The 25,699-nt window shown below is 36.8% G+C and overlaps 2 protein-coding genes and 1 pseudogene across 2 annotated transcripts; all 3 read right to left on the bottom strand.

Annotated features, from left to right (window-relative positions):
• Positions 1-1,871: 1,871 nt before the first annotated feature.
• Positions 1,872-6,713, bottom strand: LOC149001873 (serine carboxypeptidase-like 40). Its single transcript, XM_089138599.1, has 8 exons — positions 6,323-6,713; positions 4,610-4,717; positions 4,260-4,534; positions 3,827-4,087; positions 2,615-2,733; positions 2,411-2,503; positions 2,204-2,309; positions 1,872-2,036 (listed from the first exon to the last, which is right to left on the bottom strand). The coding sequence occupies exons 1-8, from the start codon at positions 6,711-6,713 to the stop codon at positions 1,872-1,874; spliced, it is 1,518 nt and encodes a 505-aa protein (XP_088994725.1).
• A 2,514-nt stretch (positions 6,714-9,227) lies between these two features.
• LOC149001872 (serine carboxypeptidase-like 40) lies at positions 9,228-11,574 on the bottom strand. Its single transcript, XM_089137397.1, has 8 exons — positions 11,235-11,574; positions 10,783-10,890; positions 10,412-10,686; positions 9,999-10,253; positions 9,797-9,915; positions 9,605-9,697; positions 9,420-9,525; positions 9,228-9,374 (listed from the first exon to the last, which is right to left on the bottom strand). The coding sequence occupies exons 1-8, from the start codon at positions 11,500-11,502 to the stop codon at positions 9,228-9,230; spliced, it is 1,371 nt and encodes a 456-aa protein (XP_088993523.1). The 5' UTR covers positions 11,503-11,574.
• An 8,017-nt stretch (positions 11,575-19,591) lies between these two features.
• Positions 19,592-22,647, bottom strand: LOC149001871 (serine carboxypeptidase-like 40; annotated as a pseudogene).
• Positions 22,648-25,699: the final 3,052 nt, after the last annotated feature.

The following is a 25,699-nucleotide window of genomic DNA, read 5'->3' as shown; positions in this document are numbered from 1 at the left end:
ATCCCTAACAAGTGGTATCAGAGTGAGGTTTAGTGGATCGTTGACGGAGGTGTGTGAAGATCTAGAAAGAAGATGATAGGTGCCAGGAGAATGGAGAAGGTTTAAAATCCATGTACTCCATTAAATTGATTTAAATCGATGGATTAATTAAGAGCAATTGTCATGGCCCCCTAAAATAGAGACCTAAGAACGACCCCCCCTTTACATTTAAAAAACACCCCAATTCATTAGACATACAAGTCCATTCTGTATGACTGAACCTGTTTTTTTTTTTAATTTCAAAAAACCCTTAAAATTTTTGGAAAAATAAATTTTTTAAAAAACTTGTAAATGACCAAAATATCCTTACTTGTATTTTAAACATAATGATTCATCCAACCCTTAGGTGGGTGAAGGGATCCCTTCACCCATCTTCTTTGCCTCTCTCTATAATTTGTGGGGGGTGGCCGCCCGCCCCCCCCCCACAAAAAAAAAAAGGAAAGAAGAAGCGACACCCACGGCACAAGAACAAGAAGATCAGCAATTCAATACATCATTTCCAATCGATGGGATGTGGAAGCGGCTTCTCGTCTCCAAGGAATGGAAAGCTCCGCATCCACCCCCCCTGCATCTCTCCTCATCTCAAACCCGGTCATCATTTACGCCCTTCACCATCGCCCCCCCCCCCCCCCCCCCCATCCTAGTGCAACTTACACCACCTCCTCCTCCGTCAACGATGCACTCCGTTCGTCCGCTCCCAACACCCTCCCACACCCTCCAACATTGTAATCTCCGACTTGATCTAAACACTTTGCTTTAGTAAGGGAAAACACAAACTTGATTAAGACGAACCTATATCCAAACCACCAGGACAAAACAAAATCAATTAAACCAAGAAGGGATTTATTCGTAGGTGTTAAGAGAAGTGCAATTTTTTCCTGGTTTTTCAAACGATTTCCGTAGGTATTGAGTTTGATTTGGATTTACATACACGTCTTGTTTTGGTTTTGGTGCGGTTGCGGAGATCAAGAGGATTTTTGCCTTTGTAAAACCAAGAAGGGATTCAAAATGAAAAACAAATATAATATGTTAAATAAAAGAGAAAAATGAATCCCTAAACTGAAAATCCAAAGATTGCGGTGATTTTCTTGTTAGGTTTTGGATTGCGGTGATTTCATTGTTAGGTTTTGGATTGTGGTGATTTCACTGTTGCGTCGTAAGAGATCTAGGGTTTTGAATGGTAAGAGAAATAAGGGCGGGTTGTGGTTGCCGGCTGGGAGGGGATCTGGTTGTCGCCGGCAATAGGCAATTTTCAATGGTGGTGAGTATTTTCAGTGTGGGATGGGAAGAAGATGGGTGAAGGGATTCCACGTAGGGGTTGAGTGAATCATTTTAAATACTTTAAATATATGTAAGGGTATTCTAGCCATTTTACATGTCTATGATTTTTTTTTTAATTTTTTATAAATAAGAATAAAATTTCTTAGAAAATAAATTTGATAAAAAAGGGTATGATAGTCTTTGCAATAATATAACTAACCATTTTAACAGAATAGGACCTATGTGCTTTTCAAACATAAAGTGGGGTGTGCATTGCTTTAAGGTCTCTATTTTGGGTTGTCAGTGCAATTTGCTCATTAATTAAAGTTTAGTCCAACCAAGAGAACATTAGGTCATGTCTTCGGATCTATGGAACAATAGAAAAAATGGCAGAAAAATTTTCTTTATTTTACAAAAAGTTATCTAGTAAAACCATCTAAAACTTATATTAAACTAAAAACATAGAAGAAGAAAACCAACTATACTTCGATACAAATTTGGAGAAAGGGAACAAACATTTATGAAAGAGGGAAAGAAAAAATAGGGGCTGTTCAGCCATGCATGCCTTTTTTTCAGCTTTCTGAAGTTTCAGGGAGGTTCTTCCCTTCAAGGAAATACTGGATAAGTGTAAGTGCCCTCTTTGGCTGGAAACTTGGGACCTCATGACCTGCTCCTCTCACTGTAGCAAAGGTTAGGCCATCCTTGTATACAACACTGTACCCTCCAAGTTGCAGATTCTGTAGGAAAGAACAAAAGTAATTAAGACTTTCGTGGTTGAGTTTCTGAAAATATGATTTGCTCAGAGAATTGAAATTCAAAATTTAATGAAATTCTTTGCTTTCTGGAAAATAAAAATGTTCCTTTAACTGTAACAGTAGAAGTTGAATAAGGAGCAGTTAGTTACCTCTTTTGGTAGAAACCAAGGATACCATGTTTTGTTCACAGGAAGTTTAAGTTTATTGAGAGATGTCCTGGTTGAAGTCACTGGAACCCTTCCATCTGTATCACCACTGCATTCGTTCAATCAACTAAACACATTAGCGTTGATGATTCATGAGAAAAAATGCAAGCCCAAAAACAAAAACAGAAGAAGAAGCAAGTGTTTTCTTGCCTATAAACCCAAACTCGTACTCCATTTGCCATGGCATTCCTCAATAGAGGAAGAGTCGTGGATGCACTATCATTCCAAGACATGATTACTCCACTGCAAAAATCTCTAATCAAATTTACAAATTTCTATAGAAAGTTTAAGAGAGAACAATAATCATATCAAATCTAGTAGATAATTTACTTATTTTTCAAATGCTGCACAGACCTGCAAGGTGACCAACCGTAGCTAAGTCTGGTGACGTCGGCATGTAGAGCTTCTTGAACTTCAGGACGGTTCAAATAAGGTGTTACATAATAATCACTACAGGGATCAAATTCCGTGATCTGCAACAAATCATCCATCAGGGTAAGAAAATGTAATTATGTTTACTTACTATTCTTACATTAGTAGATCAGCAAAGGTAAGCTTGGGGTCTTTTTGGTATCAAATATCAATTCTATATTTTTCCTATTTAAAAGAGACGAAATATAAGAAATCATTTTTCGTAAAAAATGAAAAACAGTTTGGTAAACTTTGTTCAGAATAAATTGCCAACGTAGAGCTGTTCTAGTGGTTGAAACCAACCCCTCTTAGTGAAGAGGTCGTGGGTTCATCTCTCGTTGAGGCATACTAATATCCCCATCCCCCGGCTTAATAAAGCCTCTTTGAACAAAAAAAAATAAAAAAATTATGGAATAAAAAGTAAGTTTGGTATGTCATAAAGAAACAATAAAAATGAAAATTAAGAGTAAATCATAAGGGTATGAAAGTGAGAAAATGAATAAATAATAGAATTTTTATAAAAAGAATGTATGTCTACTATTATACCCTTAATTTGCATTTGACTAGTCTAAAAAATAATAGAACACATTTTTGACCCAGAATCCATGTTTAAAAAAATTTGTTTGGACTTTTGGAGGTTTTTCTATTCTTTTAAATAAAAGGAATTTAAGGGCCTGCTTGGTTATATGAATCAAGAGATTTGAAATTTCTAGATTCACAAATGGGAGAATTATACCGTTTGATTTTGTGAATCCTTGGATTCATGAAATTTAGAGATTCATTTTTTTACACTAAAAACGTGAATCTGTAGATTTATAGGTATGATGTGAAATCCAAAGATTTCATCTCTACTATAAAAGTGCTAAAATTTGGTTCGTGAATCTGGACTTCACAAATGGGAGATGTTTGGTTGTCAAGATGAATCCCCTAACGTGCAGATTTCATTCTAAACATTTAAACCATAGTCACGTTTCATTCAAAATTCAAGCTAACCAAACAGTTAATTTTATGAACCATGACTCCATAGATTTGAAATCTTTAGATTTCTGAAATCTCCAAACTCAAGTAACCAAACAGGCCCTAAAATAGATACCAAATACATTAAAAAATATAAAAAATGTTAAAAAAAATGAGAGAATTGTTCCTTAATCTTACCGACGCTTTCTTGGGTTTGTCAGTTAGATCAGAAGTGTAACATAATGGACCATAGATGTTGTAGATATGGAGGGGGACAACATTTGCATCAGCTTCATTGGCAGCATTTTGGCACAGCCTGCTTTGTGGCTTTGCATTTTGGGAGAAATCACAGTATCTCCTGATATTATAGTAGGTCTCATCAGAAATGAGAGCATGGGTCCAAAAGTATTCATACATGCCTTTTGTATCTGTTTCATCATTGATCACTGCATTTCCAATCTGTATTTAACATCAAATATAAAACAAAAGGCTAAGCAACAAACCCTAGATAATAAATTGTTCAGTTAAAGCAAGTCTCTGCTATTCATCTATACTGTAGAGTAGTGTAAGTTTCCATTAGAGAAAGAATCTAGGAAGAAAAACAAAGTTGTATAGAGATGGAGAGTCATACAAATATCCCTTTGAGATTGATGGAGGTTCTATTTGATTTCTTGTTTCTTTGGATTATGAGATCTGCAAGCTGGGGCACATAATGGCCTGCATAACTCTCTCCTGATAGATAAAAATCCCTAGTTTTGTACTCTGGAAACCTTTCTAGCCAATTAAGCAAGAACGCATAATTATCGATTGCAGTAATCCTGTCTCCACTGGCATCATAATCATCTGTTGTGTTTGAATATGAAAAACCTACGCCAGCGGGAGACTCCAAGAACAGAACATTGGCCACTGAAGAATATGCAACAAAAATATAAGAAATCCGTAAGAAAAGAATACAAAAGTAGTGCATTATGAAAGCTATACCTCTATTCCATGCATATGGATTCTTATAGAGTGTTTTGCCATCACTATGCACCCGAAAGGGACCAAGCTCCTCCATTGCTCCATATGCAAGCGAAGAACAACCAGGACCTGGAAGAGACGGAAAAAACATTAAATTGTGCATTACAGAAGATCTTGAATGGTGGTTACTAAATAATATTGCTGGCTTTGAGTACGTCTTGAATTCCACAGAGCCATATGATTAGAGTTTGACTGCAATTATGTTTCGAATTAGTTTTGACTTAAAAACTTGTACAAATGTTAGAGTTTAAAGGAAAATTTTCTCGCTCTCTTATGTACTTACTCTCTGTTAACTCTAATTCACTTCTCAAAAGTCTCATCTTGATTCTCCAAAAAATGAACTTTTACCCCTCATTCTCTCATGATATTTAAGTGCCCAAAGTTACCTTTTGTTTTTACCCCTTTCATTTGTTGGATATTGATTTTTTTATCTATTTTTTTCTTCATTTTCTCATTCTTTGTAGGAATTCACACTTTGATGTACTTTTTAATATATATATATATATATATATATATATATATATATATATATATATATATATATATATATATATATATATATATATATATATTTATATTTAAATTCTTCCTTTTTTATAGAATGTTTTTTCCAGGAATCCATTGATTGTGACTTAGATGTATTTTCTTCTTCTTCTGCTTCTTCTTCCATCTTTTATCAGAATCAATTAAACATCAATTATTTGTTAGTCTTACTTGATTGGTAAGACCAACACCTCTTACTAAAGGGGCCTTAGGTTCAACACTTTCTAGCGGCGTATGCAGCATATGTAATGTCCCCATCCCCTATATATAAATAGTTCCCTTGTACAAAAAAGGGAAAAAAGAAAGAAAGAAATATAAATAGAAATTAAAATTGAAAAAAAAAACTTCTAATGAAAGAGGGAAAGGAAAAAACAAAAACACACCTAATCCCATATAATGGGGTCTTATAAAGGGAAATGAGAAAAAATGATAAAAATTGATAAAAAAGAAAAAAAGAAATTGCTTTAGAGACCAAAGAGACAAAAATAGAAGATAATTCTGACTATTTTAAAATATCAAAGAAGAAAGAAGGGTAAAAGTTCACATTTTAGGGGAGTCATAGGTGAAACTTTTGACAGAATAAATAGAAAGTACAACAGAGAAATTTTTTCTTGAGTTTAAATTATACAGGAATTAGGATACTAGATTTTTTTCAATACATATTGTATCTGTTAACGCAAACAAGGGGCAGCACTTTATAAGGTGGAAGTAAGAAATTTTGCTCAACCAGGATAAATTCCTTTCTATTGTGAATCTGTTTTCTTGCATTCTTCTTTGAGGTTGTGCATCCGTCCACATCAAACAATACAAGCATAAAGAAGTCATAGAAACAGATGGTTCGAATACCTATTTGAATGCTCTCAAATCTCATCATGATGATATGAAAAAAGAATATAATTCATTAGAAGCTCATGGGATATAAATATAGAAAATCAACTAATGCAGATGCTGCAATTGAGTTCATCTTTCCCTCATCTTCTCTACCTCTCACAGAGATGAAAATGAAAGAATATTAAGAATAGTATCCTTGGTAGAATATTGATTAGATTACATGAATTGTGGTTACTAATTAATAATACAAATGAAACCCAGAGAATAATGAACATTAGAACACAGAAAATGAAAGTATACCTCCATTAAGCCAAAGAAGGAGAGGTTTTGTTTCTTTGTCTCTTTGCGCCTCTACAAAGTAGTAATATAGTGCTCTACCAGCCGATTTGTCTACAGTAACATAACCTCCATATTGAGAGAAATTAACTGGAGGCTGTCCCGGAAGCTTTTCAATCTTATCTTGTTCCTTCAAGGATTCCTGAGGGTACACATGAACCTGATTGTCATTAAAGGTTTCGGTATCTGTAGCAAATAATTCTGTGTTGAAGCTTGCTTTGTTCAGCAACTTCCTCTTGAAAAGACGATTAAGAACATCTGATTGTCTCTCATTCTTCCCAGCTGCAAAGCAAATGAGCGAGGAAAGAACTACTAAAGAAATTAGTCTCTTCAGGTTCATCTCTTCTCTCCTCATTTCTCTGCGTCTACCAGTTCAATTATGCTCTCTCAAATCCATCCTTGTTCTTACTGGGTTTCTAATACTGTTTAAACTGTTAGATTGTCTGTTATGCCGTTTTTTTCTTTCTTCCAGTTTAAACTAGATCTCTACCACAATATTTCCAATAATTGGTTTTGGAATTGACACAACCAGATTCTTCTGGATTCCATTTCAATGCTTCGCGTAAGATTCACCGGACCCTCTTCCTGTATTCTCTTATAAATCGTCTAAAGAAGGAAATTCCTTAAAATGTAGTTTTCTGAAAACATTAACTTCTTCTTTATTAGCTGTACTATTGTAATTTCTGTTTTGAGTCCGAATCATAGCCAGGGAAAATATGTGATTTGTGGGAGCCTTTTTTATTAGCTGCACTATTGTTATTTCTGTTTGAGTCTGAATCATAGCCAGGGAAAATATGTGATTTGTGGACCACAAAAGTGGGGGAAAAAAAGAAAAAAAGAAAAAAAAAAAAAGAAAAGAAAAAGGTAAGTATGAAAATAAGTTGGTGTGAATGTTGGGTTTTCTTTTTTCATAGGAAATTTTTTAATGCCAACCCCTGAGTTACTTTCTAATATTAATTACATAATTTATCAGTCAAACCCCCTATTACTAGACTCTCGATCACCTCTTCCTTTAGGGAGCACTATGTGCTTTATGTACGTTTTTTCGCTACACATTGTGGGCCACTTCTAAATATGATAAAATAATTCAGAGGTAGGACCCATATGGTCCCCACACAATATGTGTAGTAAAAAATTGTTAGGACAGGGAGGTGATCCGAACTCCTATTACTAACACCGTTAGTCTCTAGCTAGTTGGTCTTTATTTGTCTATTTCTAATATTATCCTCTTATCCTAAGTTTTAAAACATTATCCATGAACCATATCTCCCAAATTATATGAGAATTTATGATTAGGAGAGGAAGAAGTCACAGGTAGTAGAGGGAGAAAAAAGAAGCAAGTCTGAGTGTAGGGTTTTTCAACTAAGATTATTCTTGTTCTTTTTGAATATTTTACTTGCTTACGTTGACGACTGATTATAATTTCCTAATGATAGGGGGTGACATTGATATATTTTCACCCTATAGGAGGTCTGATAGATAAATTAGATAACTCAAAGGGTGACATTAATTTTAGGGAGTAACTTAGTGGGTGGTGCTGAAAATTTCCCTATTCTATGAAAAAAAAGAAAAAGATCTACAAAGATCTACTTCATAGAGCCCCTAGGGGAATTTTACTTGCAAAGAAAGGTATATAGTGCCATTAAAAGAATATTAAAGGACATTACTAAAGAAATTAATAGTTCATGGAAAGATTATTTAAATTTTTAAAATTTGAACACTTGAATCTGCTTCGTTCTCAAACTCTTCTTCGTAGGACCTAGATGAATTAGATGGCTTTTGTGCATCAAAAGATTTGAAATCTCTTCGAAAAATCCATAGTTTTATCTTGAGCAAGGCTCCTCCCTATCCACGCCTGAGGAGACCTCCTAAAATCTTGTCCTACATAGTCTTTGCTCCGGCAACCTCTTCTCCACTAAAGGATTCTTTAGATTTTTTGAACAAACATAGAATGTCTGCAAGATGCATACATATTTTCTCCATCTTCACCTAGTGTCTGCGAGTCTAATTGAAGAAAGGGAGATCTCAAAAAGTAGGTGAAGGGAGATTGTTTTTGAAGAATTTACAATAATTGATTGACTCTTGGTGGAGAGAGAAAATAGTGGGATGCACAATCAAACCTAGATCATTGGCTCTTCTGATAGGGAAGGGTTTTTTGGAGGGTTCACATCCTCTACAATCCCCCTCCCCCCCCGCAATTCTCTTGTAATTCATATATAGGATTGTGATACATAACAATTAATAATCCAATGTTTAGGATTAGAACCCAATTAAGAAGTGAATCTAATAAATCCCATGGCAATTAATAATCCATTAGAACCCAATTAAGAAGTAAATCTAATAAATCCCTAAAATTAAGCCAAGAAAAGAGGAGAGACAAAATGGGAGAAATTTTAGGAATTCATTAGATTCAATCTTTAGTTGGGTTTTGATTGTAACAGTTGGATTATTGATTGCCACTTATCACAATCCTATATATGAATTATAGAGAGTGAAGAAGTGAATCTAATCAATCCCTAAAATTAAGCCAAGAAAAGATGAGAGACAAAATGGGAGAAATTTTAGGAATTCATTAGATTCAATCTTTAGTTGGGTTTTGATTGTAATAGTTGGATTATTGATTGTCACTTATCACAATCCTATATATGAATTACAAAGAATTGCAGGGAGTGAGAATTGTAGAGAATGTGAACCCGTTTCCGGAATATCAAGGGCGTGAGGTAGAAGGCAGGGATCATGCCCTGCAAATATAATTTTTTACTTTTTTTTAATTCTTAATTTAATATAATAACCTTTTAGCAAAAAAATTATGGAAAGATTAAATCATTAAATAAAAGATTTATTAGGATTGCATTGCCTTCTACAAATTTCATGAACTGGGAAGTTTCTCCCCTTTGAGGAAATACTGGACAAGAGTAAGTGCCCTTGCTGGCTGGTAACTCGGAACTTCATGACCAGCTCCTCTTACTGTAGCAAATGTTAGGTCACCCTTGTATGTGAAAGTGTATCCTCCAACCTATAAATGATGAAACTAGTAAATGGTTTGTTGTTAATTAGTTACCTCATTATTTAAAAACCAAGGATACCATGAAGTGTCGACTGAAAGCCTGAGCTTATTAAGAGATGCCTTTGTTGATGTAACTGGAACCATTCCATCTATGTCTCCACTGCATTCATTTAGTCCACTAAACGCATGTTAGTTTGAACTAATCAATCTTATTGAACTTAAGACTGTGGATGACTTGCCTGTAAACCAAAACTCGAACTCCATTAGCCATGGCCTCCGTCAAGAGAGGAAGTATTGTCGATGGGCTATCGTTCCATTTAGTGATTACATCACTGCAATTCACATTAGTCTCTAATCAAACTTACAGTCTTTCATTGACAATTTAAGAGTTAATTTAACAATTTCATCGTCTTCTTTTAAATGCTCCACACCTGCAAGGTTCCCAATCAAAGCTAAGTTTGGTGACATTGGCATGTAGAGCCTCTTGAACATCAGGACGGTTCATATAAGCAAGCACATAATAATCACTGCAAGGATCAAAATTCAAGACCTGCAAAAAATAGTTCGTTAGGGAAGTTAGAAAACTCAATCAAAGATGTTTTTTTTCTTTTTCTTTTTTGCAATTGAGCTTACCGAGGCCTTCTTGTCTGGGATTGTGAGATTGGAAGACAAACATAAAGGACCATAGATGTTGTAGATATTAATTTTACCCAACTGGGCTTCATTAACACCCTGTGTGCACTGGCTGCTTGCATTTAGGGATTCAGAGAAGTTACAGTATCTCTTGATTAAATAGTAAGCCTGATCAGAAATGAGAGCATGGGTCCAGAAGAATTCATACATGCCCTGCTTCAGTTCATTTAAATCATCAATCACTGCATTTCCAATCTGCAATAAACATGAAAGGTAAAGTAAAAAAAGTTAAGCAACAACCTAATGATGATGGTGTAAGTTACAAGAAGAGAGAATTCAATTAAAGCAAGTCAAGTTTCCATCATATCATAAAGGAATCGAGAAAGAACAGGAATCACTAATTTATGTCATACCATTATTCCTTTGAGATTGATAATAGTTCTATTAGCAGCTTTGTTCCCTTGGATGACAAGATGTACTAGCTGGGGCACAAAATGACCTGCATAACTCTCTCCAGATATGTAGAAATCTCTGGTCTTATATTCTGGAAATCTTTCTAACCAATTAACCAAGAACACGTAATTATCGGTCGCGGTTCTTTTATCTCCATGGCTTGCATAATCCGATGTTGTGTTTGAATACGAAAATCCAGTTCCGGCCGGAGACTCCAAGAACAGAACACTGGCCACTAAAGAACACACAAGAACAGTATTAATTTACAGATCATTTCATGATCAAAGATGATTACGATTGTGGTTGGTATTATCTAAACATGAAAGTGTACCTTGATTCCATGCATATGGATTCCTGTAGAGTGATTTTCCATCACTGTATACTCTAAAGGGACCAAGCTCCGTCATTGCTCCAACTCCAAGAGAAGAACAACCTGGTCCTGCAAGGGCTCAAAGATCAAGTCATGCATTAAGGTTGTTGCAGATGCTCCAGATGCATTTTTAGTTTTTCCTGCTCAACTGTTAACTGGGTTCAGCAATTTTTTTCAGATTGAATGATTGTAAGAAACAGTATAGGAACCTTCAAAACTGGCTTTTCCAGAAATTTGATTTAAAAAATAGAATGATGGAAGAACAACCACCCGGTACAGTGTATCAGAAACACAACTATTAGGAATAGTGTAACATACCCACCATCTCAAAACACTCTAAGAAAATGAAATTGTAACCATTGAAGATGACATGAACATGATAATAAGAATCCAAGAAGAGATAATCAGAATACCTCCATTAAGCCATAGAAGGAGAGGCTTTGAATCCTTGTTAACTGCTTCTGCAAAATAGTAGTAAAGTGCTCTACCAGCTGCTTTGTTTACAGTGACATATCCTCCATATTGTGAAAAATTAACTTTGGGTTGTCCTGGCAACTTCTCAATCTTATCTTGCTCCTTCAACCCATCCTGAGGATCTGCAAGAACCTCCCTAAAGATATCTGTCTTCTTTTGAGTTAATAATTCTGTATTCATGCCTGTTTTGTTCTGCAACTTCTTCATGAAAAAACTTTGAAGAACATCTGATTGCTTTCCATACCCAACAACAACAAAGCAACGAAGAGAAAGAAGTATCAAGAGAGAACGAAAAAGGGTTGGACCTTTCACAATCATCTCTTCGTTTGATTTCTCGTGCACCTGCTCCTTAGTTTGTTTAGCTCTTTTGATCTTCTTTCATCTCTTCACCTCTTCACTCTTATAATTAATGGTCTTTCCCAGATTTCCCTGTCCACTTATGGTAATCTCTTGTGGTTTAAACATGAAAAACATTACAAGCCCACATGCAATGCCCCTGGAAAAGATGGAATCTTTCTTTTTATTTTTGGTAAAAGATGAACCGTTTCATTCCTCAGCTTTACACCACTATAGATTACGATGACATTTCCTGTTTGGTCCACTATAGAAAAGAGAGTGTTTTATGCGTGGGTCCCATTGGTAGAGCATAAACTAATGTTGAGTCCCTTTAGTGCAATAAATTATGTCTGGGTCCCATAACAACTAAGGGCCTATTTGGTTACATAAATCCACAGATTTCAAATCTCTGGATTCATGAATCTAAGAATTATACTCGATTGGTTGTAAAAATCTCTAGATTCATGAAATCTAGAGATTCACATTTTTACACTAAAAACGTGAATCTGTAGATTTATGGGTAAGGGGAGAAATCTAGAGATTTCAAAAAAGTTATACATTTGCACATTCACAAAAATCACGTCGATCAAATAGTATTTTAGGATGAATCCACAGATTTCATTCCACAACCAAACAATTAATTTTATAAATTATGACTCCATAGATTTGAATCTCTAGATATTTGAAATCTCCAGACTCATGTAACCAAACAGGGCCCTAACACAATCTCTTACCATTATGTGTTTTCAAATTTCAAACCTAAAAGGACGAAAAAAACTTTTAGGTTGTTTAATGGGCAAGATAGGCCCTACATGTACTATTTTCGTTCTTATAGCATTGTCTCAAAGAACTTGAAGCATCTTAATTTTAAGTTTAAAGGATGTTTGGGTTTGATTAATGGGTTTTAGAGTTGGGTGATTGATTGGGACGCGACTCACAAGCATACAAACACATTTGCACCTTCAAACCTGTCAGGGAAAACTTGTCACTTGTCAGCCCAGCCAGTTGGAATGAATCACCAAACTGTTCGTGTCAGATTTCATCTGGGTTAGCAATTGGGCGAGTGTCGATGTCCAACTGATGCTATTCATTTGGAATTCTTTAGTATTGCCCAGATAGGGAAGCAAGCTAATGGTCGTTTCTGAGTATTTCTTAAGAGATACTAAATCATTTTTGCATTTAAGCTTGATGCATCTGAGAATTGTTCAACCATCAAAGGCCTGCAAAACAAACATCAGATGTGGGCCGACTTAGCGGTTGGGAAGCCACCTCCGATGGTTAAATCAATTAAGAGCATCACCAAAGAGCTTTGGCAAGCTACAGAGCTTGATTGCAAGATTGAATGGAGGGGAAACGATTCAGTTACCTTTCCTTTGTGTAATGCTTTGATTTATATAGGGTTTACCTCATACTGACAATTGTTGGATCAATTCACAAGTCTCAATTGTAGTCGTCTGATCGATTGTAGGGTTTTCCTCCCTCAATGTGAGTTAGTTGCAATTTTCATATAAAGCACGATCGCCTATCCCGAGTTTAGAGGGATCACATCTTAATATATAACCGTCAAGTTCCTTCGCACCCAAGGTTCCTCTTGGAATTGGTCCCAACTGGAGCTATTGAACCAGCTACGGTCCAACCCGGTCGGTAATTATTTCTTACTTATCACGAGCCCCCTAGATTGAATGACTAATCGTTTGGTATATTTTTCCCAATCACAAGTCATGGGCATAGTAAAATGCAAGATCAACATCAAAGGCAAGATCAAAGCCTCTAATCCTGAGGCTTCCCACCCGACCTCGAAAGCTCCAGCCCACGCCCCCAAGGGCTTGTTGAAGGTCCATCATGACCCAACAATTAAGGGGAAAGGCCCAATTGATGTTGCTGAATCGATGCAGGATGACGTCAATTTTGTGAAGAGGCATGACCTCATCGATGACACTGCGTTGAAGAAGGCCAGGTTTGAGCGGGGGCGTGTACATCCCCCCATAGAAGTTGACAGTGAGGGACAAAGTCTCCAGGGGCTCTAACCTGGCTCTGGAGTGGAGTATGAACGCTTGGATGCCAGCAAATAGGAAAATCCTCACCACTATGCCCGACAAAGAGTTCCTAAGCTCTTCAATCAGGTAAGGTTTTTGGTTCAGTAATGTTCTCCCTCCTTTCTTTTCTACTTTGTATTATGCATTATGATCTTCTGTTAGTTGTAGGGTCCTCACCGACAACTTCCATCGACATACAGAAGCTTTGTTGAGGGTTGGTCGCCTCAGTGTTTGCTCTAGGCGTCACGATAAGGAGATGAAGACCAGAGAAAAAGAAGTCTCCGATCTTCAGGAGGATAACTTCAAGCTTCGTAAGGCTGGAGAAGATCTGATGGCAGCCAATAGGAGGATTGGGGAGCTTGAATAAGAAGTGGATAGGCTTCAAGCAGTGCTTTCGGCTTTAGATGCTAAAGTCAAAGGCTTGGTAAAGTAGCGAGACGATCTATAGGATCGTCTTCTTGCTATTGTTCCCGCAGGTCCTAAAGGACTTTTACCTTGAAGGCCTGTTGGAAATGATGCAAAGGCCCGAACTTGTTGAAAAGTTGGACAGGATGCAAAGGCTCGAACATTTTGAAAAGTTGGAAAGGATCCAACTAGATCCTTCCAAAAAGAATAAAGGAACCTTTGTCGATTCGAACAACCCGGAAGACTTCAAGAAGGATTTGAAAGAGTTCCTTCAGGAAAATATAGACGTGTTCGCATGGTCTGCAGCAGATATGCCAGGGATAGATCGCAATATAGCCAAATAGCAGTTGTGGATTGTATTTAGAAAAGAAGGAATTTCTCGATCGAGAAGCATGAAGCCATATGAAGTGAAGTTGATAAACTGAAGGGATCGGGACTCATCAAATCGATTGAATGCCCAACATAGTTTTCTATATTGTCATGGTCAAGAAGGCGAATGACAAATGGTTGATGTGTACCGACTATATAGACTTGAACAAAGCATTCCTGAAGGACTACTACCCTCTGCCCTAAATCGGTCTCCTTATTGATGCTACGTCTGGATATGAAATACTAATCTTCATGGACGCATACTCGGGATAAAATTAGATCATAATGCGCAAAGAGGATGAGAAGTTCACGGCGTTCATGACCGACTGTGAAAGCTACTATTACAAAGTCATGTCATTCGAGCTTAAGAATGTGGGAGCAACTTATCAAAGGGCAGTAAATAAGATTTTTAAGGATTTGATGAGGCAAAACATGGAAGCCTATATAGATGACATGCTCGTAAAGAGTTTACAGCAATTGAGACATATTCCGATTTGACAAAGGTTTTCTGCATGTTAAGAAAGTACCATATGAGGTTGAATCCAAAAAATGTGCATTTGGAGTATCCTCAGGAAAGTTCTTGGGGTTCATGGTCTCGTAGAGTGGGATCGAGGCAAACTCGGCCAAGATCTATGCTTTGATTGATATGGAGCCACCAAAGACCGTTCGGGATGTCTAGTGTCTGACCGGATGAGTAGTCGCCTTAAACAAGTTCATAGCGCAATTGAGAGAATGATCTTTGTTGTTCTTCAAGGCGCTGAAAAACTTGAAAGGAGATAAAGAAGCACAATGGACAAGAGGAATGCCGAAAGCTTTCGAGAATCGGAAACAAATGCTCTGGAGGCCACCTTTGTTATCTCGACCGGAGAAAGGAGAAAAGCTACAACTATACTTAGCATCTTCTACTTTGGCAGTCAGTGATGTCCTCGTTCAGGAACAATTGCCAATATATTATATAAGTCACGTTCTTCTCGATGCAAAAACTCGATACTCTGAGATCGAGTAGCAAGCGCTAGCATTGATGATGGCTGCAAGGAAGCTCAGGCCTTACTTCCAAGACCTGATCCAGGTATTAACCAACTTCCCTTTGAAAAAGGTACTCCATAAGCCGGACCTTTCGAAACGGATGGTGGCATGGTCGGTGGAGTTGAGGGAGTATCAGGTGGATTTCAACCCTCGAATGACCATCAAAGCACAAGCCTTAGTTGATTTCGTGGTTGAAATGACAACACTAGTATCATAAATCATCGAACCCCAAGGCCCAGTGATGTGCAATATTTACGTGGATGGTTTGAGTAATAAAAAAGGCAGAGGAGCTAGAATTTTGTTAAAAAGCCTGGGAGGCTTCCTCATCCAGTTGCCTTAAAGTTCAGGTTTAAGGCGAGTAATAATGCCGATATGGAATAGGTGAGTTATAAGGTGGTGAATTGTCTGGAAACAATTTGGATTTTGGCTTCTCCTCCTCTTTAACGTATCCCTTTGCATCTTTTTGCTCATCATGAACCACCTCAGAAGGGGGTTCAGTTACTACAGTTTTCTTGAAAGGTTCCTCTAATACTTTTCCACTTTGAAGCTCAATAGCATTTGCATGCTCTCTAGGATTTTCTCAATATTACTAGGCAATGATCATTTTTGCTTTTGATTCATGCCATGGGCGATTTACCCCATTTGTACTTCCAAAATTTTAAAGGATGCAAAAATATTCTGATTGGTGGTCTCTTGCTTCTGCATAAATAGTGAACTATAGCCATTTTCTCTTCCCATGGAGCTTTCTTCTGAAGTGATTGAGCTTGTTGATTTTGAAGTTGTCTTTCAGTGTCTTGATTGTTTTTCCATTCAAAATTTGGATCGTTTCTCCAAGATGGCCAAGAGATGGTAGTGGATGGGAGGGTGGGTGAAGGAGGTTCTTCAACCGGTTGGGAAGAGGCTGTCAGGGGCGGACCCAGGATTCAAAAGTGGGGGGGGGGGGCCGAAGAATAAAAGTTCAGATGACCTTCCCGTCGGGAAGCACTAATGCTTATTTTGTAGGGCCCATTATTGATAATAATTTTTTTTTGACAAATATAGATAAATTAAAGCAAAAAAAAAAAAAAAAAAACATGAATTCAACCCTAGAAAGTCATACGCAAACCAAAATTTTATTTGTTAGTAGATGCAAACCAATGGTAGTTTTACCTTACTAACTATAGACATTTTATTCACAATATAAAATCAAATAACAAAAATTGTAAAATAAAAAAATAGTATAAAATCTAAAAAATAGAAACGATAAATAAATTGAGAAAGAGAAAGAATACTTAATTGTGGAGAAGATTTTTTTCCAATTTTTCCTTAACCCATACTTATAGAAAGGGAAGAGAATAAATAGAAAGAGAATATGAGAGAGGAGAGAATAAATACGGATTGAGGAGTTAATTTTTAATTAGGAATGAAATTTTGAATACCTAATAAGATTTTTTTTCAAAATTTTTTCTTAACCCACGTTTATACAAAGATAAGAGAATAAATAGGAAGAAAACATGAGAGAGAAGAAAGGGGAGAATAAATAGGGATTGAGGAACTAGTTTTTAATTTGGAATGACATTTATATCCATTATATTACCTTTAAAAAAGGTTTTCAATATTGGGGGGCCAAATAGTGACATTTCACATGTAGAAAGAGAAAAAGCCGAAGAAAAATAAAGGAATTAGCATAAAAACCAGAAAATTAAGGAATTTATAACAAATTTTAAAAAATCCGGGGAGGGGCCATGGCCCCCTGGCCCCAATGCAGGTCCGCCCCTGGAGGGTGTGGTTGATAAGGGTGGATTCGACAAGATGGGTAAACAGTAAACTATTAATATTTGAAGCTACAATGGGTAAAATAGGCAATAATAGGGATGGCAATTTTGAAAAAGGAAAAGAATCTTAAAAAAAATGTGATATTACGACCAATGTAAACCTTATGTGTTTGTAAATCATAAATCGTATACCCTTTTTTTGTATACGGATACCCAATAGAAATACCTAGAGATGCTTGGAGATCAAATTTATGACGAACGGATGAATGGTTATGACCATAACAAAGGCATCTAAAAGTTCGAAGATGAGAATATGAGGGGATTTTTCCAAATAAAACTTGAAGTGGTGACTTATCATGTAGCAGCGGGGGTGGGTAAATGGTTAATTAGGTAAGCGGCTGTCAAAACACAAGGACCCCAAAACTTATAAGGTAGACTTGCTTGAAAAGATAGAGCACTAGCCACATTAAGAAGATGGTGGTGTTTGTGTTCAACGCAACTATGTTGATGAATAATATCATGGGTTGTAAAAAAAATATTTGAATGGTAATTAAAAAACTCATGAGCATTATCAATTCAGAATTGTTTAATTTGGTATCTAAATTGGGTTTTGATCATAGCAAAAAATTCCCTTAATCGGGACCAAGCATAAGATTTATGATTTAACAAAAACACTCAGGTGCGTCATGAAAAATTTCCTCAATAGTTAAAAAATATTTTGCATCACAAATTGAGAGAACGGAGTTAGGTCTCCATATGTCACAATGTATCAATTCAAAGCAAAATGTGGTAGAAATTGTACTAGATGGAAAAGAAAGTCGAGTTTGCTTAGCTAAAGGACAAATGGAGCAAACACAATTTATGAAAATAAATATTCGGATCCAAATGTACTATATAACTAGAAACTTTTAAAGATGGATGGTCGAAACAAGAATGCCAAAGGTCCTTGGCAGGTAAAATAGCAGCAACAACAGGATAATCCAACTCCAAATAATAAAGTCCATTGTATGTTTTTCCTAGCCCAATCCTCTCCTTTGTGCGTAGGTCCTATATCACACAATGATCAGGATAGAAAGTTATGAGACAATGAAATTGTTGGGTAAGTTGGGTAACAGATAACAAATTAAAACCAAAGGAAAGAACATGTAATATGTCCGTGAAAGGTAAAGTGGTTATGGGGCTACAATTCCCAATATGTGTAAGAGGAGCAAAACCACCATTTGAAAGGCTAATAGATTGGGTGTGGGGAACAAGATTATCTGAATGAAATAAAGATAAATTTGAAACCATATAAAGATTGGCACCCGAATCAATAGCCCATAAAGAAAATACTTTACCTACAACATTTGCCAATGGTAGAATATTACCATATTCCAACAGAGATAGAAGTTTATGGTACTGATCTATGGTGAAAGATGGCGCAACAACTGAAGGAACCACAGTTGCAGTAAGAGAGTGAATCGTATGAGAGGAATCCAAATCAAAAAGACGAAGACGTGGCTAATTAAGATGATAATCGTGTGTTAGGCTGATATCATATTAAGAAACAACCTCAATAAGAAAAATGATTGAATTATTTTTATAAGAGAACTTCAAATATATAGGCAGCATACTTCCCATGCTGTTAGGTAAGTATGAACAATAAAAGAAAGATATAAAACATGAAAATAAATACATGGAAATCTTTGTTTGGAAATATAATACATGAAAATGATTTAATAGAGAAACCAATCAAGGCAAATTAGGATACAAATGAAATTGAAGGATAAGATGGTATGAAAAGAATTCAAATGGAAGGGATGAATATAAAGATTTCAAATGGAAGGAATGATGAATTGAAAGAATTCAAATCAGATGAGAAAATAATATAGAAAGAATTCAAATGAGATGAGCAAATAATATGAAAATAATTCAAATTAGAAAAAATTAGAGAAATGATGAAAAATCATCCTTATCACACCTAATACCTACCTCTGTAACTCCCAAAGAAAATAAAACCAAGACACATAAGAAACTGAGTATAAAGAACCACCTACACTCTAAACCATAGTGTTCTTAGCAAACACAAAAAACACCAGCATACAGCGCTCCTTCCATGCTTAAGATGAAGCTGGGAGCCCCACCAAGATCCATTGTATTTGAGAGGAAGAATAGAGGAAAACCAGAGCACCAAAAGAAGCTCCCAAAGACGCTTGTTTTACGATACGTCTCTTAAAATCACCTGACTAAGGGACTATTCAAACGAATGAAACCCTAAACCCAGAAATGGGTATTCATAAAATACAATGGAATGACACAAATACCCTCTAAACAAATACATAAGACTTCCTGTCTAGAGCATCTATTTATCACAATGGCTTTGTCTAGCTTTCATGAAGTTTCAGGGAGGTTCTCCCCTCTAAGGAAATGCTGCAGAAGGGCGAGTGCCCTCTCTGGCTTGTAACTTGGGATCTCATGACCTGCTGCTCTCACTGTAGCAAATGTTATGCCACCCCTGTATACGATACTGTACCCTGCAATTTCCAAATACTGTGGGAAAGAACAAAAGTAATTATGACTTCTTAGTGGTTCAGATTCTGAAAATATGATTTGCTCACAGAATTTAATTTTAAAATTTAATAAAATGCCTTGCCTTTATGTGCTTCAAAATGCACTTTCTTTCACTGTAACAGTAGAAGTTGAATAAGGAGCAATTACCTGGTGTTGTAGAAACCAAGGATACCATGTTTTGTTCATAGAAAGTTAAGCTTATCGAGAGATGACATGGTTGAAGTCATTGGAACCCTTCCATCTATATTTTAGCTGTCCTCACCTCCTTACAAATCAATTTAGGATATCATGTAACGGTAACATAACGGTCATGTGGATTCTAGTTTAGATAGCTTTAAATTGATTTGTAAGGAGGTGAGGACAGCCAACGTATATCACCACTGCATGCATTCAATCAACCTAGCACATCAGCTTCGATGACTTCATGAGGAAAAACTGCAAACCCAAAACAAAAACAGAAAAAAGAAGCAAGTGTGTTCTTGCCTCTACACCCAAACTCGTACTCCATACGGCATGTCATTCCTCAATAGAGGAATAATCGTTGATGGCCTATCCTTCCAATCTGTGAGTACTTGACTGCGATTTACTATGTCCAGTCAAATTTGCAAATTTCTATAGAAAGAATAAGAGAAAACAATAATCATATCAAATCAAGTAGACAACTTACTTATTTTTCATATGTTGCACAGACCTTCGCCGTGACCAAATATGGCCAAGTTTGGTGACATTGGCATGTAGAGCTTCTTGAACGTCAGGACCATTCAGATGTGCTGTAAAATAATTATCACTAAAGGGATCAAAACCCATGATCTAAAACAAATCACCCTATCAGGGTAAGAAAATGGAATTATGATTACTTACTAGTCTTACATTAATAGATCGGCAGAGAAAAACTTGATTTCAGAGAATTGTTCCTTAATCATTCCAACGGCTTCTTGGGCTTGTATGTTACATCAGAAGTGTAAATATGGACAGTGAAAAGATCTGCATCAACTTCAGTAATAGCACCTTGGAACTGCCTGTTTTGTGGCTTTGCATTAGGGGAGAAATCACAGTATCTCTTGATATTATAGTTGGCCTTATCAGGAATGAGTGGGACATCCCTTTTGTGTCTGTTTCATCATTGATAACTGCATTTCCAATCTGTGTTAAATATCAAATCCAAAAGCAAAAAAGGTAAGCAGCAAACCCTAGATAATAATTGTTCAGTTAAAGCAAGTCTCAATCTAATATTGTAAAGGAGTGTAAGTTTCAATTAGAGTAAGAAACTAACAAGAAAAACAAGTTGGAGAGATATAGAGGGTCATACAATTATACCTTTGAGATTGATGATGTTTCTATTCAATTTTGTGTTTCCTTGGATTATGATATCCGCAAGCTGGGCAACATAATGGCCTGCATAACCCTAGAAATCCCTGGTTTTGTATTTTGGAAACCTTTCTAACCAATTAAGCAAGAACACCTAATTATCGATTGCAGTTCTCCTGTTTGCACTGTTGTCATTATCAGATGTTGCCAGCCAGAGACTCCAATAACGGCACAATGGCCAGTGAAGAAGATGCAACATAAATATAAGAAACTGGTAAAAGATTAATACAGAATTACTGCATTATGAAAGCTATACCTCTTTTCCATGCATATGGACTCTTATAGTGTTTTGCCATCACTATGCACCCAAAAGGGATCAAGCTCCTTCATTGCTCCATATGCAAGTAATGAACAACCAGGACCTGTAAGAGATCAAAGGAGATTAAATGTGGACATTGGCTGTTGCAGAAGATCCTGAACAGTGGTTACTAAATCTGCTAATATTGTTGGGTTGACTGTAATTTAGTTGGAATGTGTTTTGGGTTAATTACATCTGGAGGGATTAGAGTTCTAATTATATATATTTCATCAAAAAAAAAAAAAGAGTTCTAATCATATGGGGATTAGAAATGTTTGGTATTGTCTCCGTTGGGATAACCCAAAGGAAACATAAGCAAAAGGTAGCACTTTGTAATATGGAGAGTGGTGTAGAGAGGATTTCAGGATATAATGAAATCTTTTGTTTTCTTAATGGATGTAGGCAATTTTATTGAACCACAATAAATTCCTTACTACATGTTTCAAATGTATTTTGTTTGTGTTCTTTGTGATTGTTCATCATCCCAACAAACAATGCAAGCATAAGAATATCATAAAGCCAAATGGTTCAAACACACATTTGAATACTCGAAAATCTCATGCAGACGATATGAAAAGAATATAATTCATTAGAAGCTCATGGGATACAAATATTGAACATCTGCAATATTGCCTGCTAATGATAAGGGTCGAAATTAAATAGTTGATATCATGGAATTTAAAAATAGAAAGACAATCAATGCAGTTGCTGCAATTGAGTTCATCTTTCCCTCATCTTCTCTATTTCTCACGGAGATGAAAATGAAAAAGAAAAAATCAAGAACATTCTAACTAAAAACCCAGAAAATAATAAACATGAGAAGATAAAATTGAAAGTATACCTCTATTAAGCCAAAAAGGAGACTATCAGCCTCTACAAAGTAGTAATACTTTGCTCTACCTGCTGAGTTTTCTACAGTGACATAACCTCCATTTCGAGAGAACTTAACTGGAGGCCGTCCTGGAAGCTTTATTTTATCTTGCTCCTTCAAGGATTCCTGAGGGTACACATGAACCTCATCCCCATTCAAGATTTCAGTATCTTCAGAAAATAATTCTGTGTTGAAGCTTGCTTTGATCAGCAATTTCTCCTTGAAAAGACAGTGAAAAGCATTTGATTGCCTCCCATTTCTCCCAGCAGCAAAGCAAATCAGAGAGGAGAGAACTACTAAATGAATTAATCCCTTCAGAAACATCTCTCCTCTCCTCATTTTTTTCCTTTCTTTGCTTCTACCAGTTCACCTTTACTCTCTCAAATCCACCCTCATTCTTATTGGTTCTCTGGTACTTTTTATAACTGTTAGCTTGTCTGTATTAGTTGTTTCGTTTCCAGTTAGAAGTACTCTCTACCGCTATGTTCCCATAAATTGGTTTTGATATTGACACAACCATATTCTCCTGGATTCCATTTCAAACAAGGAAATTCCTTAAGGTAGTTTTCTGAAAACAATAACTCCTTTATTAGCTACGCTTTGTTATTTCTGTTTGAGTCTGAATCGTCGTCAGGGAAGATATGTGATACGTTGAACCATAAAAGGGAAAAAGAAAAAGGAATTTATTGATAGTAATGAAGTTTCAACCCAAAAAAATAATAATTAAGTAGGTTTGAAGGGTTTTTTCGTTATTCTCTAAGCCGAAGGCGATAAGATGACACCTTATCTTCCAAGCATACAAAGAAAGAATTTGAATTTAAAATCAAGAGATATGCATCAACACACATATGGAAAGAATTTGAATTTGAATTAATTCAAGCACGTATGAAAGAAATGTGAATTTGAATTCAAAGAGATATGAATTTGCTTTATGGAAATAGTGTGAAATCCTCCACTTTATGCCCTCCAAGACATCCTTCACACCATACCAAAGCTGCAACATAAACCATGTGATACCAACAGCCTTCATAGACATCATGACCTTAGGGAGTCCATTTCTATCCAAAGTTTTCCTTCACCTAAATCACAGTTAACAGCTAGGCCTTTCATAAGCCCAAAAGACTCAGGTTGCATACTTGTTTTAAGACCCAAATACCAACGAAAAGAGGACATTACCTTGGCCTCAAAATCATAAATCAGCCCACCCACTCTTACATGTCCAGGGTTGCCTAGAGATGACCCATCAATATTCAGTTTAAACAAACCCTCTGATGGCGTTCTCCATATCACCTGTCATGGCTCGTTCCTTGCTTTAATTTCCACCTTCAAAGGTAGGAATTGGACCACCATGTTTTAGCACCATTCGATATTGCAATAACCCCCGCATTTCTAACCCAGAATTTGTATTGCAGGCCCGAGTATCTGAAATTTCAGTTGGAAGAAGCTGTGGGCTATCCGGATTGAAGCCCATGATCTAGACTAGACCCGAGCCCATGGATCTGGATATTGTTAGTGAAGAACCTGCCTTACTAGGAACCCGAAGGCAAACCAGTGAAAACCCTGATGGAATGAGCAAGTGGATTTCTGGAGGGAGACAAGTTGAATTTGAAGATTTCTGAAATCAAGGTAAGAAAACCCCACATGTTGTTCTAAGTTAAATTGGTGGTGGTGGTGGTGGAGGCCTTGAAGAGCATCTGCATGTTTCACTACTAGAGACACAATAGCCCCCACTCAGATACATTGAGGAGAGTCATTTCTCACATGCCACCCAGGATTATGATCATGGTGGTGATCATCATCGTGGTCGTGAATCTCCTGATACGAGGCCGAGCCACCATCAGAGGGGAAGGGCCATGAGAGCCAACAACAGCATAGAGGTGGCTATGATGATGTCACCCTCCAGCATGGATCTTACGATTCTTACGGTTATGGATCCGACTATGGTTCTTATGTTAATCCTTCAGATCCGGCGGGCAACTTAATAGGAGCGATGGGGTCCCTGAGCTTGGATGAGTCTGTAGGCTCCACATCAAGTTTTTGGCCTACCAGTATTTATGGTATCCCTCCTTCACATAGACAGTATGGTATGAGTATGGATATGAGTATCCCCTCTAGTACTTCGTATTCTGGACACTCGCAGGGCGATACTTACTATGACCATGGTCTCAGGAGGCCAATGTCTATTGAGGAGTCCATGACTTCATAGTCATTGGCACAATCAGCATCATCAGGCATGCAACACCTTCCTTGGCCCTATTCTCACTTCCCTCAAATGGGAGTTCTTTTGGAGGCAGAAGATGACTGCTATAGATTTGCAATTGATGATTATCTGGAGAACTATCAGTATTGTATGAGATGGGAGCAGTATGTGAGTTTGTTGGGAGATCATTGGAGACAGCACATAGCACAGTCAAATGGAGTTCGATCCACCTAGGCACAATACTTGGAATTGAGAGTTGGAGATTTTATATGATTGGACAACTCTATGTACTTGTACAATGAATTGTAGACTTTAGATGATTTGGTTTGTATGAGTTTTCAGATTTCTAGTTTCAGGGCTTTCGCCCTCATACAGTAGGACATGGGTCGATTAAGAACATTAGTTTAGGTGATGTTTTAGATCAAAATAATACTCCCAATGTGTTTATTGGCCTCTAATTAGGCTACTGGTCAAAATCACCCCAAATACCCTTAGAAACAGGGGTCGATTTTTCGTCGAACCCCCTCAAAAAGTTGGGCGACATGTCGCCCGTGTAGCCTATGTCACCCGTGTCGCTAGGCACTGACATGGCGACACCATGTTACATGTCGGACATTGATTCCACCCCACATCCCCTTGTATCATATTTCCTAGAGTTGCGTCCAGCCAAGTATATAATGAAATGAGCACAAAGCCTTTCGTCCACACACCTCCAAGAGTTGTAATGCTACTCTTCCATGTCATGAATCCCACACTTTAGATAGGGACTGCTTTGAATTTCATTGGACATGCGGTAACTACCTCACAAAATCACCTCCATAGCTCATCAACGAATCCAACTAAGCAAAGATATGGACCACGCTTTACACAACCTTTCCAAAATGACCCCATTGTGATGCCATCGAGAACCCACACCTCTAAACAAGTGAGTCCATAGGGAGCATTCCTTCTTAAGGATCAATTACAGTCAAGGTAATGAGAATATTTTTATTCCATTCTTAACATGGTATTAGTTAGGCCTTTTTCCTTTCATGGCAACGCCCACTACAATTACTTTGGCTCCAAACAATTCGGCTGCTTTGTTGACACCTTTTTATCATTATGTAGATCAAACAATTATTATCTCCATTTCCTCTGTGTGATCACCCATTGGTGACACTTCCAGGTAGTTCATCTACTTCTTGTTTGATT

This window comes from Hakea prostrata, chromosome 10, assembly GCF_041222555.1.
Source record: "Hakea prostrata isolate BN-2017 chromosome 10, UWA_Hpros_2, whole genome shotgun sequence".
NCBI lineage: Eukaryota > Viridiplantae > Streptophyta > Magnoliopsida > Proteales > Proteaceae > Hakea > Hakea prostrata.
This window is presented reverse-complemented; position numbering and strand designations above follow the sequence as displayed.